The sequence below is a fragment of the Cherax quadricarinatus genome, chromosome 56, assembly GCF_038502225.1.
Source record: "Cherax quadricarinatus isolate ZL_2023a chromosome 56, ASM3850222v1, whole genome shotgun sequence".
Taxonomy (NCBI): domain Eukaryota; kingdom Metazoa; phylum Arthropoda; class Malacostraca; order Decapoda; family Parastacidae; genus Cherax; species Cherax quadricarinatus.
Window position 1 is genome coordinate 22,774,007 of NC_091347.1, and position 17,167 is coordinate 22,791,173.

General features: G+C 37.6%; 1 protein-coding gene across 3 annotated transcripts in view; it reads right to left on the reverse strand.

Annotated features, from left to right (window-relative positions):
* Positions 1–17,167, reverse strand: part of Wwox (WW domain-containing oxidoreductase) — a 29,330-nt gene that overhangs the window by 2,182 nt on the left and 9,981 nt on the right. Inside the window, exons 5-9 of one of the 3 annotated variants that reach the window (XM_053794226.2) lie at positions 10,105–10,300; positions 9,432–9,617; positions 7,691–7,830; positions 4,123–4,244; positions 1,104–1,338 (exon numbers count right to left, since the gene is read on the reverse strand). In XM_053794226.2, the coding sequence (XP_053650201.1) occupies positions 1,104–1,338; positions 4,123–4,244; positions 7,691–7,830; positions 9,432–9,617; positions 10,105–10,300 (879 nt within the window). Of the gene's footprint in view, positions 1–830; positions 1,339–4,122; positions 4,245–7,690; positions 7,831–9,431; positions 9,618–10,104; positions 10,301–17,167 lie in introns of those variants that run through there. The other 2 variants (XM_053794225.2, XM_053794224.2) reach the window with 2 other exon arrangements.

Here is a 17,167-nt window from a genome sequence, read left to right on the forward strand (position 1 = left end):
TATATGTACAGTGCCTGCACTCTGAAGGAGGGGTGTTAATGTTGCAGTTTAAAAACTGTAGTGTAAAGCACCCTTCTGGCAAGACAGTGATGGAGTGAATGATGGTGAAAGTTTTTCTTTTTCGGGCCACCCTGCCTTGGTGGGAATCGGCCAGTGTGTTAATAAAAAAAAAAAATAACTGTTTCACTGTAAACACTTGGTCTACACACCCACTACTTTTCCTAAAGTCTCCTTGTTCATCTGCTATCTTATTCTTAATTCTTTCAATAATGACTACCATACACTACCAGGTGTACTCAACAGACTTATTCCCCTATAATTTTTGCACTCTATTTTGTCCCCTTTGTCTTTATACAAAGGAACTATGCATCCTCTCTGCTAATGCCAATCCCTAGGTGCCTTACCCTCTTCCATACATTTATTAAATATTAGCACCAACCACTCCAAAACTATATCCCCACCTACTTTTAACATTTCTATCTTTATCCCATCAATCCCAGCTGCCTTACCCCCTTTCATTCTACCCACTGCCTCATGAACTTCCCCCCCACTCATAACTGGCTCTTTCTCACTCCTACAAGATGTTATTCCTCCTTGCCCTATACACGAAATCACAGCTTCCCTATCTTCTTCAACATTTAACAATTCCTCAAAATATTCCCTCCGTCTTCCCGATACCTCTAACTCTCCATTTATAATCAAAAAGAAGTGCTAAACCCTATACTTAATGCAACTTTCTTAAATGCCTAGTTTAACATTTGGTTATCACTGTGACCCTTATGATTTTTATTATTTTCTATGAATATCATTTAGCTGTGGTTAACCATGTGAATTTGGGTTAAAAAAAAAAAAAAAGCCAATCTGGTTACATTGCCTCAGTTCTTGCCAGTTTTGAGGATCAAAAAAAAACTGCAACCACTTGCATGTACAGTGTAACTGTTGCTTAAATAGTTATTCTCTTGGCTTGCTTTTTCCCTCTTTCATTACAAGAGAGGTATATATGTAGAATGGTATACTGTAAGCATTTATAATAAATGCCCTCTCTCCCCTTTTCTTTTAAAGTCACAAAACACCTATTGTGACCAAATTAGAGAATTTCTCACCTTTATTATTTGGACTCTGTTCATTGCATTTGCTGAGGGGTTGCATACTGAATGCTCTTCTACCTAGTACATGCTCTATCATTGAGAGAGAGGTTATCCACAAGCGGTTTGATAATATACTATCAAGTGATGACTGTGAAGGCAGACAGGGCACACAATTGTTGACATAGATACCTCCAAACCTAGAGATATCTACACTTGCTGCACAATATACACTTGTTGCACAAGCTTGCTGCTATGGAAGAAAATAAATAACATTATTGGAAAAAAAAAATGCTAGTAAATGCATTAAAAGCAAAATTGAAATGCAAAAATTATACATTAAATAGTCAAAGTACAGCAGTACTTTTATAATGTACAGTAACTCTCAAATTTGCATTCTCTGATTATCCAACATATTTACTGAGGGGTCACCTGTGATTAGTTTTATTTGTAGTACCCTTCATACTCTTAACTTAATGCAAGATCCCTAAATTGTAAACTAATAATAGGATTTCATTCAAAATGTGCTCCCTGGATCTCTCATGCCAGATATTTTTTTCTAGAAAGGCTTATGAATATTAACGAGGTTGAAGCAATACTGTATTTTAAAAATATGGCATCTGAAACTGAGCTTAGACAAAATTTAACGGTAATCACAAATTATTTTTTTCGAATGTGCAATCATGGCTGTGTAGAACATAGTTAACTACATTTTTCATAATAAACAAAAATTCAGCAGTGAAGTACTAAATTACAGGTTTCTCCCAGCTTTAAGGCTGACATGCCATGTTCCATCTGTATCAATAATTTCATATATAATATATATTCAGCATATTTGATCAGTAAACTTAAAAATTCTCGTGGAATTAAGTGTTAATAAACTGATTAAGCAATGGGCCTGAGATGCATGTATTACATAGTGAAGAACCCTTATATTATCTTTTATTGTAAGGGAGTATTGGGGTTTAAGCCAAAGGGTAAATTGACACTTTTTTTTTTTATCCCCCTTGCAGCAGGAGTACCTTAATGTTAATATTGCTGATCTCGGAAACTGGAACTACTCTCTCCTTCCCTGTATCAAACCTGACTGCCTCCCATTTCCCAGACACTATGACCCCTATGGGTTAAGCTTTTCTCCATGAATATAATAAATCATGTCTTCAGGTAAAGACACCTTATACAACTACTGCTTTTACTGTATGCTCCATACGAGTTTTGATCTAAGGAAGTGGAGAGTAGTTCCAATTCCTTGGATTGATCCTTTATTACTGTCCAGACTGAAATTAAAAGTTCTGTCTCCACATTTAAAAAAAAAAAAAATGAAATGGTAAAGAATCTTTTTCTGAAGATAAAACTAAAAATATGAAATTTAATTGAAAACTTTCAGAATTATGCAGGCTCAGAGTTAGCGGTCTGGGCGTAATTTACACATTGGCGAATTTGCCGACTTTGAGTCCTATTTTAAACCAATGCTACCAAATTCTTAGCTATTTCACTAGACTGCCTTATGTATTATCAACTGAGGCCAAGAAACCACCCATTCAACTTATCAAAACTACGCTACAAAGTGCACAGAATCAGTAATTTGACCAATTTTAAGTAAAATAAAAAAAATCCTGCATAATTCCATAAGTGTCATTATCTTTAGACCCCTGCTGTATAGCCCTTGTGGCTTAGCGCTTCTTTTTTGATTGTAATAATAATAATACAGTGGACCCCCGGTTAACGATTTTAATCCGTGCAAGAGGGCTCATCGTTATGCGAAATAATCGTTATGCGAATCAATTTTCCCCATAAGAAATAATGGAAATAAAATTAATCCGTGCAAGACGCCCAAAAGTATGAAAAAAATTTTTTTTTACCACATGAAATGTTAATTTTAATACACACAAACTGAAAAAGGCATGCACAATTACATGACACTTACTTTTATTGAAGATCTGGTGATGATTGATGGGATGGGAGGAGGGGAGAGCATTATCTTCTTACTGTTTAGAAGGGGAATCCCCTTCCATTAGGACTTGAGGTAGCAAGTCCTTTTCTGGGGTTACTTCCCTTCTTCTTTTAATGCCACTAGGACCAGCTTGAGAGTCACTGGACCTCTGTCGCACAACAAATCTGTCCATAGAGCTCTGTACCTCCCGTTCCTTCAAGACTTTCCTAAAATGGGCCATAACATTGTCATTGAAATAGTCACAAGCACGGCTTGCAACAGCTGTGTCAGGGTGATTTTCATCTATAAAGGTTTGCAGTTCAACCCACTCTGCACACATTTCCTTAATCTTTGAAGTAGGCACAATGGATTCCACAACTGGCATAGGCTTCTCAGGGTTAGCCCCAAACCCTTCAAAATCTTTCTTAATTTCCATACTAATTCCCACCCTTTTTACCACAGGGTTGGCACTAGAAGCTTTCTTGGGGCCCATGGTCACTTATTTTCCACAAACAGCACCGAAAACACTGTAATAATACGAAATATTCCGAGTGTATGCTTGGATGTTACCGCGGAGGCTGGCTGGTAAACAATGGGACGGCCGGCACATGTGAGGGCACATTGGACGCGTCTCGGACGAAAATCGGTATGCGGGTTTTTAATCGGTATGCGGGGCAAAAAATTTGCGATAAAAGTAATCGTTATGCGGAAAAATCGCTATGCGATGCCATCGTTATGCGGGGGTCCACTGTAATTTAGACCCCTCAAGGGAGGTTCCCTGATGCTGGTGAGGGACACTTGATCTAGGGAATTGGATCTGCTCCAGTTCCCTGAGTTTAGCCTGAATACCTTTCACATCCTCCCACAGGTGCTGTATGATCCTACGGATTTAGCACTCCCCCATAATAATAATAATTCAGAAAAAGATTCTCTGCCATTTCAAAAGATAATTTTTTTTGGGGGGGGGGGGTAATTGCCACACTGTCAAACTTTTAATTTCAGGGGTCACAACAGTGAAAAGGTTAGTTTAGTTCTCCAGCATTAACATGCAGAATATACATATATTAATACATGTACAAATAAAGTTGGCTTGACGGATCTTACCAAAGATTTTGTAAATGGACGAACTACAGCATATAGCAGGCGATAGGCCCACCAGTGCCGGGTAAGGTATGTTGACACAGCATTTCCTGGGTGCACTGCATAGCAGTTGATGCCTTGGTCACCTGAAATGTATTTTGATTTTCATAGCTAATTTTGAAAAAACTACTTGCACCAACTTCATATTATTACATTTGTGGAGGATTGCTAAACACACAGCAGTCATAGAGTGCCTGGGGGAATGAAAAGCATTCAGACTTAGTTCAAAGAACAGGATGACTGATTTAATTCCTTTTATTGAGAGCCCCTCATCAGCAACTTCATAAAATAATGAATTTTGCAGCTGGTGTGAGGCTCTCCATCCAAGGAATCAGACCTACTTCCCATTCCCTGGATCAAAACTGAATGCTTATGGGTTTTGCATTCCCTCACGAATGTAATATAATTTTAGCCTTTAAGTGCCCTTTCTAGTTGACTGCTCTCTCAAATGACTAAACTTGACTTCTTGGCTTTTTTTTTTTTAAGAAAATATAAATTAGAACATAACCAAATACCTAGAGTATATATACAGTAGGGCCCCACTTATATGGCAGGTTAAGTTCCAGGCTACCACTGCAAAGCAGACATCGCCGGAAAACACAACGCCATTTTTTTCCCACTTAAAAATGCATATACTAAATGCCAGATAACAAATTTACACTAATATATATTAAGTTAGCAACAGAACTAGGCTTTAAAAGGCAATAAAAAGTAAAATACACACAGAGTACACTCATTATTTACCTCAAAATATTTGTAGTCTTAATATAGAGCAAAAGATGAGTAGTATTTATTGTAAGAAGTCAGGTGTGGGTAGGTATGGTAGCCCTCCTGGTCACCCCACCCACACATGATATACTACGATGCTAAAGCACCCTAGTGTTATAAAATGCATATACAGTACATTCATTACTAACCTACAAGATTGATGGACTGAACACATCGACTCCAGGCTGAGGGACTGATTACCTCATACTCCTCCTCTCCTTACGCCTTCCTCTTTGTATTGGACTGATGAAGCCACTGTGTGGCGAAACATTTCCTGAATAAAGATTCCCATATGCTGCATAAGTGTCTCAATCTTCAACCTTAAAATATTTGTAGTCATAATGGTCTTAATGCAGGGTGAGAGGTGAAAAGTATTTATTTGTAGAAAGTCATGTGGGAGGTATGGTAGCCCGCCTGGCCACCCCACCTACTACATTTAAAGTGCCCTAGAGTGATAAAATGCATATACAGCACACTCATTACTTACCTTAAAACATTTGTAGTCTTAATGTAGGGTGATAGGTGAGTAAGCAAGATAATAATGAATAAACGAGAGAGAGAATGAGTAAGATGACAGACTGCAGAGTACTTATGAAACAAATGCATCTGGTTATGGTTGATACACATTCATACAAACACCTTACATTGTGTACAAGTTGTCTCCACAGTGGTATAGTAGAATAAAAAAAAAAGACCAATACTTCCATTCTCATGTAGCATCATTTTTAGAAGGAATGATGCTCTGACAAGCTGCTATTATTATTATTACAAGTTATTACATATCATTATTATTATAATCATAATAAAACAAAGCACTAAACCCACAAGAATTGTGAATAGCTATAGATAGAGTGGAGGCATACAAAAGGAGTATTTTTCTACAGTAAGTAACTGGTGTTTGACTAGAGAAAATGTAATTCTTCTGACACTCCTACAAACCGCTTGGTAAACATATCTTATATTGATGTCAATTTTTATACTGTGGGTGTATGTATCATGTTTATACATTATGCAGCGTGTTTATTATATAATTTTGAAAAACATACAGATGGATTAATGGAAATGTCTATATTAACATAATATACGACATTTAATGCACCCAAGAGATTATGTGGCATCATGAGTAAAGAGACTCTTAGTGATTTTAACGTGTATCTGCACACCAACACTGTGTAAGTATATTTCGGTACAGGTACATATGTCACCCCACGACACTAATAAGTATAATTCTTCTTTCAACAAACCGGCCATATCCCACCAAGGCAGGGTGGCCCAAAAAGAAAAACAAAAGTTTTTCTTTTTAACCATTTGACTGTTTCGGTCGTATATATACGTCTTACGAGCCACCGTGTTTGATGTATATATACTCATAAATTCTAGTGGCTTCAAATCAAGCAGGAGAAAGCTGGTAGGCCCACATGTGAGAGAATGGGTCTGTATGCACCACATAAAAAAAATTCTGCAGCACGCAGTGCATAATGAGAAAAAAAAAAACTCCGGCCGTTTTTTTAATTAAAATGCCAAATTTGTGGTCTATTTTCATATAGTATTTATGGTTGTATTCTCGTTTTCTTGGTCTCAGTTGATAGAATGGAAAACACATTATAGAAATAGAGGTGATTTTGAGTGCTTTTACTATAAAAAGAACCTGGAAATGGAGCTCAAAGTAGGGTTTAAAATGTTTGAGTTTTGCCGATGTTCAAAAGTAAACAAATGATGTCATTGTCCAATAAATGTCCAACTAGCCATTTTAATATGCAGTCATGAATGGGTTGACATTATTTGTACAATTATTACAGTATTGCAGTAGTCTGCATAACAAATCTATTTTTTGTTTGAATAAAAATTCAAAATAGAAAGCAAGGGTAATATCAGAGGGGCCTGGAGACATGACTGATGAACAAAGAAAATGTTATTTTAAAGCCAGGAATGTTTGCATTGTTCATTCTGGACCTTATTTTGAAATTGTCATATTTTTTAATTTTCATGAAATTGGCCAAATTGTAAATTTCTGAACACGTTATTGGGTAGTTGAAATCGGTAAATGGGCAGTTTCTTGAACTCAATCGATAGAGAAAGTGGAGTTCTAAAGAAATAGCTATGAGTTTGGTCAACTAGAACAATGGAATTAGCCAAAAATAGGCCTCAAAGTGGGCGAAATCACCGATTTGTATATATCGCCGAGGTCGCTAAATTCGCGAGAGCGTAATTCTGTCAGTTTTCCATTAAATTTCGTTCTTTTGGTGTCATTACAGTTGGGAAAAGATTCTCTATCATTTCATAAGAAAAAATTATTTATTTTTTTTTTTTAATTTTGCCACACCAGGAGACACCTCAGGATTGGGGGTTGCGACAGTCAAGGGGTTAAATTTAGTAATTTATACAGGAGAAGGGGTTACTAGCCCCTTGCTCCTGGCATTTTAGTCACCTCTTACAATATGCATGGCTTACCGAGGAAGAATTCTAAGTACGTACGTATAATTATCAGTACTGTATATATAAAGTATGCAATAACCTTAAAACACTTGAAATTTTGGAAAATTTCCAGACATAATAGAGAGATGTGCTCACAGAGAATGTAAACAAATTGGGTGGGGCGTGCTGTATTAGAAAGACCGCTAGCCGTATAGTAAGTTTTCGTCATAATTTGAAACCGTATTAGTGGAACGCCATAAGGCAAAACACCGTAAAGCGGGGCCCTACTGTATATATTTAAGTACAATAATGGAAGATAAATTAATACATAAAATCTAAAATAACTTACCAAATCTCCTCTGCATTTCTAATGCAGTGAGAACATTACACAGTTTTGTGTTACAATATGCAATGATGGAAGTATATGATGATTTGTGTGAAGGTGACAGCAGGTCTTCTGAAATATTTTCAGTATTCAAGGTAGCAAATCTGTAAAAATACAATTCTTTGGAAAAAAAAACCACTTAATGAAGATAAAAGGAACTTTTCTAGTCCCAACTTACATATGTATTCATCAATTTTCTTATTTGCCTGGCTATTATGACTTAAGGCAGTTCTGTGCATATTAATAATCCTCTATTATTTATCATAAATACCCTCTACCACCTTGTTTCTTTTATTACATATTTACACAGTTTTCAGTAATTTTCATTTTCACTGCAGTGATTCAAGGATGGTTAAGATTTTTTTCACAGTCTGGTGGGAAGAGGTACAAGAAATAATGTGGAAGATCTATCATTTTGAAAACACAATACAATAAAAGGTAGCCAAGGGTAGGATAATAAATTATGTTATAAGAAATTTCAAAGCAAAAGATGTCATACCAATAATAAGAACATAAGAAAGAAGGAACACTGCAACAGGCCTACTGACCCATGCGAAGCAGGTCCATGCCATCCCCCGGCCTAGAACAATGACCACCTAGTCAGATCTCATCATAGTGCTGCAGTAATCATCCTCTCCAAGCTATGTACAGTGGACCCCCGGTTAACGATATTTTTTCACTCCAGAAGTATGTTCAGGTGCCAGTACTTACCGAATTTGTTCCCATAAGGAATATTGTGAAGTAGTTTAGTCCATTTCAGACCCCCAAACATACACGTACAAACGCAATTACATAAATACACTTACATAATTGGTCGCATTCGGAGGTGATCGTTATGCGGGGGTCCACTGTATGTTATTGTGCACCTCAAACAGCACTACTTGCACTGTACTACTCTCTAATCTATCCTTACCTCACCTACACTTAAGGTATTTGTGCCTGGGGGATTTGCTACATCAAATCACTTAAAACCATTGATATCTCAACAAAAATCAGCTGTGTGAACGATCACCCATTCCAGTGCCAGACAACACACTCCCCCATTCTTCAAAATCTTAACTTACTTAATATACAAAATATGCACTCATACTATTGTGACCACCACATGCACAGGACAATCATTCCAACGTAAACCCTCCTCTGAAACTCTTCCTTGATAACTACAACAGAAAACACAGGCATAACACAAAAACTTCTGTAACATCCCCTGCATCTGACTCAGCCTGTGTAAATGATACTTTGCTCACACCCCAATAACAAATGCATTACAAGCTACTTGTCTCCAATCACTGATCTAATATGTTCACACAAGTTTGCTGGATGCTCAAGCCACTAATACATTATCTACTGTTATACACACGCCTCTTTTTTTTCGATATTGTTTCTTTATTCTAATGCTTACGACATTTTCATTCAATCAATACCCATCATCATCCACTGTTCTCTTCCAGTCTACACATGTTTTAATAAAAACTATACTTGTAAATTTCCTTATTTCCACCCTCTGTAACATACAAGCATTTCCTAAATCTTATTTCTTTTAACTCAAGCCCTATTATTACATACTTATCTCACCATTTTTTTTTGTGGCTTCCTTTACTTCATTTTCAGCGACTTGTTCTCTCAAATTCACATTCTGATTTTATTTTAATAAGGTGTAGTCAATGTATAGTGGTCAGAAATGAGACTAATAATTCAAACCAACCTGTGAGATTCACTGGAGACAAAGATGACTCTTGCAGGCGTGGACTGCACAAGTAAAGGCTGCAGCAACAGGGCCAAGTAGAACTGAGACAAATGGTTGACCTGGAATGTAGTTTCCAGTCCATCTTCTGTTAAAGTGTGAGGCAGTCCAAACACTCCTGCATTTAATAATAATACGTCACACCGGCTGAAAAGACAATTACAAGCTGTGGCTGTGTATGAACTTATGACAGTTTAAATGTCATTCCTAGATATTAAAGGACCATTTTCTCTGATTCATGATACTTCAGGTAAAAATTTTAAGTTATGCAAATGCATTTTATTTCTTGGCATAAGAATATGGGAGAATTTTATTGCTAGTAGGATTAGAATTTGAATGTACAAAACTAATTTATTATGATAATTTTAAAGTTATGAAAAAAATAATAACTACAAGAATAAAATAGGAACACAATTTGATTTTTTTTACACTGACCATCTACCACCAAGGTAGAGTGACCCATAAAGAGGAAGCACATTAACCATCATTTATTCAACGGCTGTCTTGCCATTCCAATGACCCTCAGAACTGCAAGATCCCCACCCCCTCTTCAGTGGAGTCATTGTACTTCCTACCTCAAAGGCTCAAGTCCAGCTAACCAGTTCCCCTGAATCTCTTCATATTATATACTTACCCAAATCTAACCGAAAATGTGTGTGCAAACATTCTCACACTTGTGAGTGATGCAAGATCCACCTGTAGTGCATGACAAGTGGAGCTGGGTCTCTGCTTCTGGATGCGAGCAATAGCTGCCTCTGCCTTTGTTAGGTCACGACATGCGAAGACCACAGTGCAACCATGGTAAGCCAAGGATCGTGCTGTCTCATAACCTACAAGTATTCAGTTAATGCAGTATAGTAAAAATTCTGAACAGTAATAAACATTACAGAATAGAGACTTCTTCATTACATACAAGTTTGTGGAGATGAAATAACAAATTCCTTTTTCTCTCTCTCTCTCTATCATAATATTTTTTTAGTATTCCTAGTGTTATTGTTATTAAGTTGACAAAGGGAAGAGTATATGGAGAAAAAGAGAGAAGTTAAGAGAGTGGTGAAGCAATGTAAAAAGAGAGCAAATGAGAGAGTGGGTGAGATGTTATCAACAAATTTTGTTGAAAATAAGAAAAAGTTTTGGAGTGAGATTAACAAGTTAAGAAAGCCTAGAGAACAAATGGATTTGTCAGTTAAAAATAGGAGAGGAGAGTTATTAAATGGAGAGTTAGAGGTATTGGGAAGATGGAAGGAATATTTTGAGGAATTGTTAAATGTTGATGAAGATAGGGAAGCTGTGATTTCGTGTATAGGGCAAGGAGGAATAACATCTTGTAGGAGTGAGGAAGAGCCAGTTGTGAGTGTGGGGGAAGTTCGTGAGGCAGTAGGTAAAATGAAAGGGGGTAAGGCAGCCGGGATTGATGGGATAAAGATAGAAATGTTAAAAGCAGGTGGGGATATAGTTTTGGTAAGGGTTGAGTTAAGACAAGCTATTCATTCCTTACAGAAATAACATTTATATTTTTTTTTTTTTCAACAAGTTGGCCGTCTCCCACCGAGGCAGGGTGACCCAAAAAAGAAAGAAAATACTTTCATCATCATTCAACACTTTCACCACACTCGCACATTATCACTGTTTTTGCAGAGGTGCTCAGAATACAACAGTCTAGAAGCATACACATATAAAGATACACAACATATCCCTCCAAACTGCCAATATCCCAAACCCCTCCTTTAAAGTGCAGGCATTGAACTTCCCATTTCCAGGACTCAAGTCAGACTATATGAAAATAACCGGTTTCCCTGAATCCCTTCACTAAATATTACCCTGCTCACACTCCAACAGATCGTCAGGTCCCAAGTACCATTCGTCTCCATTCACTCCTATCTAACACGCTCATGCACGCTTGCTGGAAGTCCAAGCCCCTTGCCCACAAAACCTCCTTTACCCCCTCTCTCCAACCCTTTCGAGGACGACCCCTACCCCGCCTTCCTTCCCCTATAGATTTATATGCTTTCCATGTCATTCTACTTTGATCCATTCTCTCTAAATGACCAAACCACCTCTGACTAATACTTTTATTAACTCCACACCTTTTCCTAATTTCCACACTCCGAATTTTCTGCATAATATTTACACCACACATTGCCCTTAAACAGGACATCTCCACTGCCTCCAACCGTCTCCTCGCTGCTGCATTTACCACCCAAGCTTCACACCCATATAAGAGTGTTGGTACTACTATACTTTCATACATTCCCTTCTTTGCCTCCATAGATAACGTTTTTTGACTTCACATATACCTCAACGCACCACTCACTTTTTTCCCTCATCAATTCTATGATTAACCTCATCCTTCATAAATCCATCCGCCGACACGTCAACTCCCAAGTATCTGAAAACATTCACTTCTTCCATACTCCTCCTCCCCAATTTGATATCCAATTTTTCTTTATCTAAATCATTTGACACCCTCATCACCTTACTCTTTTCTATGTTCACTTTCAACTTTCTACCTTTACACACATTCCCAAACTCATCCACTAACCTTTGCAATTTTTCTTTAGAATCTCCCATAAGCACAGTATCATCAGCAAAAAGTAACTGTGTCAATTCCCATTTTGAATTTGATTCCCCAAAGTTTAATCCCACCCCTCTCCCGAACACCCTAGCATTTACTTCCTTTACAACCCCATCTATAAATATATTAAACAACCATGGTGACATTACACATCCCTGTCTAAGACCTACTTTTACCGGGAAGTAGTCTCCCTCTCTTCTACACACCCTAACCTGAGCCTCACTATCCTCATAAAAACTCTTTACAGCATTTAATAACTTACCACCTATTCCATATACTTGCAACATCTGCCACATTGCTCCTCTATCCACTCTATCATATGCCTTTTCTAAATCCATAAATGCAATAAAAACTTCCCTACCTTTATCTAAATACTGTTCACATATATGCTTCAATGTAAACACTTGATCTACACATCCCCTACCCACTCTGAAACCTCCTTGCTCATCCGCAATCCTACATTCTGTCTTACCTCTAATTCTTTCAATTATAACCCTACCGTACACTTTTCCTGGTATACTCAGTAAGCTTATTCCTCTATAATTTTTACAGTCTCTTTTGTCCCCTTTCCCTTTATATAAAGGGACTATACATGCTCTCTACCAATTCCTAGGTACCTTCCCCTCTTTCATACATTTATTAAACAAAAGTACCAACCACTCCAACACTATATCCCCCCCTGCTTTTAACATTTCTGTCATGATCCCATCAGTTCCAGCTGCTTTACCCCCTTTCATTTTATGTAATGCCTCACGTACCTCCCCCACACTTACATTTTGCTCTTCTTCACTCCTAAAAGATGGTATACCTCCCTGACCAGTGCATGAAATTACTGCCTCTGTTTCTTCCTTAACATTTAAAAGTTCCTCAAAATATTCTCGCCATCTACCTAATACCTCCATCTCTCCATCTACTAACTCCCCTACTCTGTTTTTAACTGACAAATCCATACTTTCCCTAGGTTTTCTTAACTTGTTTAACTCACTCCAAATTTTTTTCTTATTTTCATTAAAATTTCTTGACAGTGCCTCTCCCACTCTATCATCTGCTCTCCTTTTGCACTCTCTCACCACTCTCTTTACCTTTCTTTTACTCTCCATATACTCTGCTCTTCTTATAACGCTTCTGCTTTGTAAAAACCTCTCATAAGCTACCTTTTTCTCTTTTATCACACCCTTTACTTCATCATTCCACCAATCACTCCTCTTTCCTCCTGCCCCCACCCTCCTATAACCACAAACTTCTGCCCCACATTCTAATACTGCATTTTTAAAACTATTCCAACCCTCTTCAACCCCCCCACTACTCATCTTTGCACTAGCCCACCTTTCTGCCAATAGTCGCTTATATCTAACCCGAACTTCCTCCTCCCTTAGTTTATACACTTTCACCTCCCTCTTACTTGTTGTTGCCACCTTCCTCTTTTCCCATCTACCTCTTACTCTAACTGTAGTTACAACTAAATAATGATCCGATATATCAGTTGCCCCTCTATAAACATGTACATCCTGGAGCCTACCCATCAACCTTTTATCCACCAATACATAATCTAATAAACTACTTTCATTACGTGCTACATCATACCTTGTATATTTATTTATCCTCTTTTTCATAAAATATGTATTACTTATTACCAAATCTCTTTCTACACATAGCTCAATTAAAGGCTCCCCATTTACATTTACCCCTGGCACCCCAAATTTACCTACTACTACCTCCATAACATTTTTACCCACTTTAGCATTGAAATCCCCAACCACCATTACTCTCACACTTGATTCAAAACTCCCCATGCATTCACTCAACATTTCCCAAAATCTCTCTCTCTCCTCTACACTTCTCTCTTCTCCAGGTGCATACACGCTTATTATAACCCACTTTTCACATCCAATCTTTATTTTACTCCACATAATCCTTGAATTAATACATTTATAGTCCCTCTTTTCCTGCCATAGCTTATCCTTCAACATTATTGCTACTCCTTCTTTAGCTCTAACTCTATTTGAAACCCCTGACCTAATCCCATTTATTCCTCTCCACTGAAACTCTCCCACCCCCTTCAGCTTTGTTTCACTTAAAGCCAGGACATCCAGCTTCTTCTCATTCATAACATCCACAATCATCTCTTTCTTATCATCTGCACAACATCCATGCACATTCAGACTTCCCACTTTGACAATTTTCTTCTTATTCTTTTTAGTAATCTTTACAGGAAAAGGGGTTACTAGCCCATTGTTCCCGGCATTTTAGTTGACTTTTACAACACGCATGGCTTACGGAGGAAAGATTCTTATTCCACTTCCCCATGGATATAAAAGGAAAAGTAATAAGACCAAGAACTATTAAGATAAAATCAAAGAAAACTCAGATGAGTGTGTATAAATAAATGTGTACATGTATGTGTAGTGTGACCTAAGTGTAAGTAGAAGTAGCAAGACATGCCTGTAATCTTGTATATTTATGAGACAGACAAAAGACATCAGCAATCCTACCATCATGTAAAACAATCACAGGCTTTCATTTTACACTCACTTGGCAGGACGGTAGTAACTCCCTGGGTGGTTGCTGTCTACCAACCTACTACCTACAACATTTTTTATATATATATATATATATATATATATATATATATATATATATATATATATATATATATATATATATATATATATATATATATATATATATATATATAAATGCAGCAGCGAGGAGACGGTTGGATGGAGGCAGTGGAGATGTCCTGTTTAAGGGCAATGTGTGGTGTAAATATTATGCAGAAAATTCGGAGTGTGGAAATTAGGAGACGGTGTGGAGTTAATAAAAGTATTAGTCAGAGGGAAGAAGAGGGGTTGTTGAGGTGGTTTGGTCATTTAGAGAGAATGGATCAAAGTAGAATGACATGGAAAGCATATAAATCTATAGGGGAAGGAAGGCGGGGTAGGGGTTGTCCTCGAAAGGGTTGGAGAGAGGGGGTAAAGGAGGTTTTGTGGGCAAGGGGCTTGGACTTCCAGCAAGCGTGCGTGAGCGTGTTAGATAGGAGTGAATGGAGACGAATGGTACTTGGGACCTGACGATCTGTTGGAGTGTGAGCAGGGTAATATTTAGTGAAGGGATTCAGGGAAACCGGTTATTTTCATATAGTCGGACTTGAGTCCTGGAAATGGGAAGTACAATGCCTGCACTTTAAAGGAGGGGTTTGGGATATTGGCACTTTGGAGGGATATGTTGTGTATCTTTATACGTATATGCTTCTAAACTGTTGTACTCTGAGCACCTCTGCAAGAACAGTGATAATGTGTGAGTGTGGTGAAAGTGTTGAATGATGATGAAAGTATTTTCTTTTTGGGGATTTTCTTTCTTTTTTGGGTCACCCTGCCTCAGTGGGAGACGGCCGACTTGTTTAAAATATATATATATATATATATATATATATATATATATATATATATATATATATATATATATATATATATATATATATATATATATATATATATATATATATATATATATATATATATATATATATATATATATTCTTTTTTGGGTCACCCTGCCTCGGTGGGAGACGACCAACTTGTTGAAAATATATATATATATATATATATATATATATATATATATATATATATATATATATATATATATATATATATATATATATATATACAGTGGACCCCCGCATAACGATGGCATCGCATAGCGATTTTTCCGCATAACGATTACTTTTATCGCAAAATTTTTGCCGCGCATACCGATTAAAAACCCGCATACCGATTTTCGTCCGAGACGCGTCCAATGTGCCCTCACATGTGCCGGCCGTCCCATTGTTTACCAGCCAGCCTCCGCGGTAACATCCAAGCATACACTCGGAATATTTCGTATTATTACAGTGTTTTCGGTGCTGTTTCTGGAAAATAAGTGACCATGGGCCCCAAGAAAGCTTCTAGTGCCAACCCTGTGGTAAAAAGGGTGAGAATTAGTATGGAAATTAAGAAAGATTTTGAAGGGTTTGGGGCTAACCCTGAGAAGCCTATGCCAGTTGTGGAATCCATTGTGCCTACTTCAAAGATTAAGGAAATGTGTGCAGAGTGGGTTGAACTGCAAACCTTTATAGATGAAAATCACCCTGACACAGCTGTTGCAAGCCGTGCTTGTGACTATTTCAATGACAATGTTATGGCCCATTTTAGGAAAGTCTTGAAGGAACCGGAGGTACAGAGCTCTATGGACAGATTTGTTGTGCGACAGAGGTCCAGTGACTCTCAAGCTGGTCCTAGTGGCATTAAAAGAAGAAGGGAAGTAACCCCAGAAAAGGACTTGCTACCTCAAGTCGTAATGGAAGGGGATTCCCCTTCTAAACAGTAAGAAGATAATGCTCTCCCCTCCTCCCATCCCATCAATCATCACCAGATCTTCAATAAAAGTAAGTGTCATGTAATTGTGCATGCCTTTTTCAGTTTGTGTGTATTAAAATTAACATTTCATGTGGTAAAAAAAAATTTTTTTCATACTTTTGGGCGTCTTGCACGGATTAATTTTATTTCCATTATTTCTTATGGGGAAAATTCATTCGCATAACGATTATTTCGCATAACGATGAGCCCTCTTGCACGGATTAAAATCGTTAACCGGGGGTCCACTGTATATATATATATATATATGGGGGCTTCCCTAGGTAGTCGGTTGGTAGACAGCGACCGCCCAGGGAGGTACTACCGTCCTGCCAAGTGAGTGTAAAACTGAAGCCTGTAATTGTTTTACATGATGGTAGGATTGCTGGTGTCTTTTTTTTTTTTTTTTGTCTCATACACATGCAAGATTTCAGGTATGTCTTGCTACTTCTATTTACACTTAGGTCACACTACACATACATGTACAAGTATGTATATACACACCCCTTTGGGTTTTCTTCTATTTTCTTTCTAGTTCTTGTTCTTGTTTATTTCCTCTTACCTCCATGGGGAAGTGGAACAGAATTCTTCCTCCGTAAGCCATGCGTGTTGTAAGAGGCGACTAAAATGCCGGGAGCAAGGGGCTAGTAACCCCTTCTCCTGTATATATTACTAAATGTAAAAGGAGAAACTTTCGTTTTTCCTTTTGGGCCACCCCGCCTCAGTGG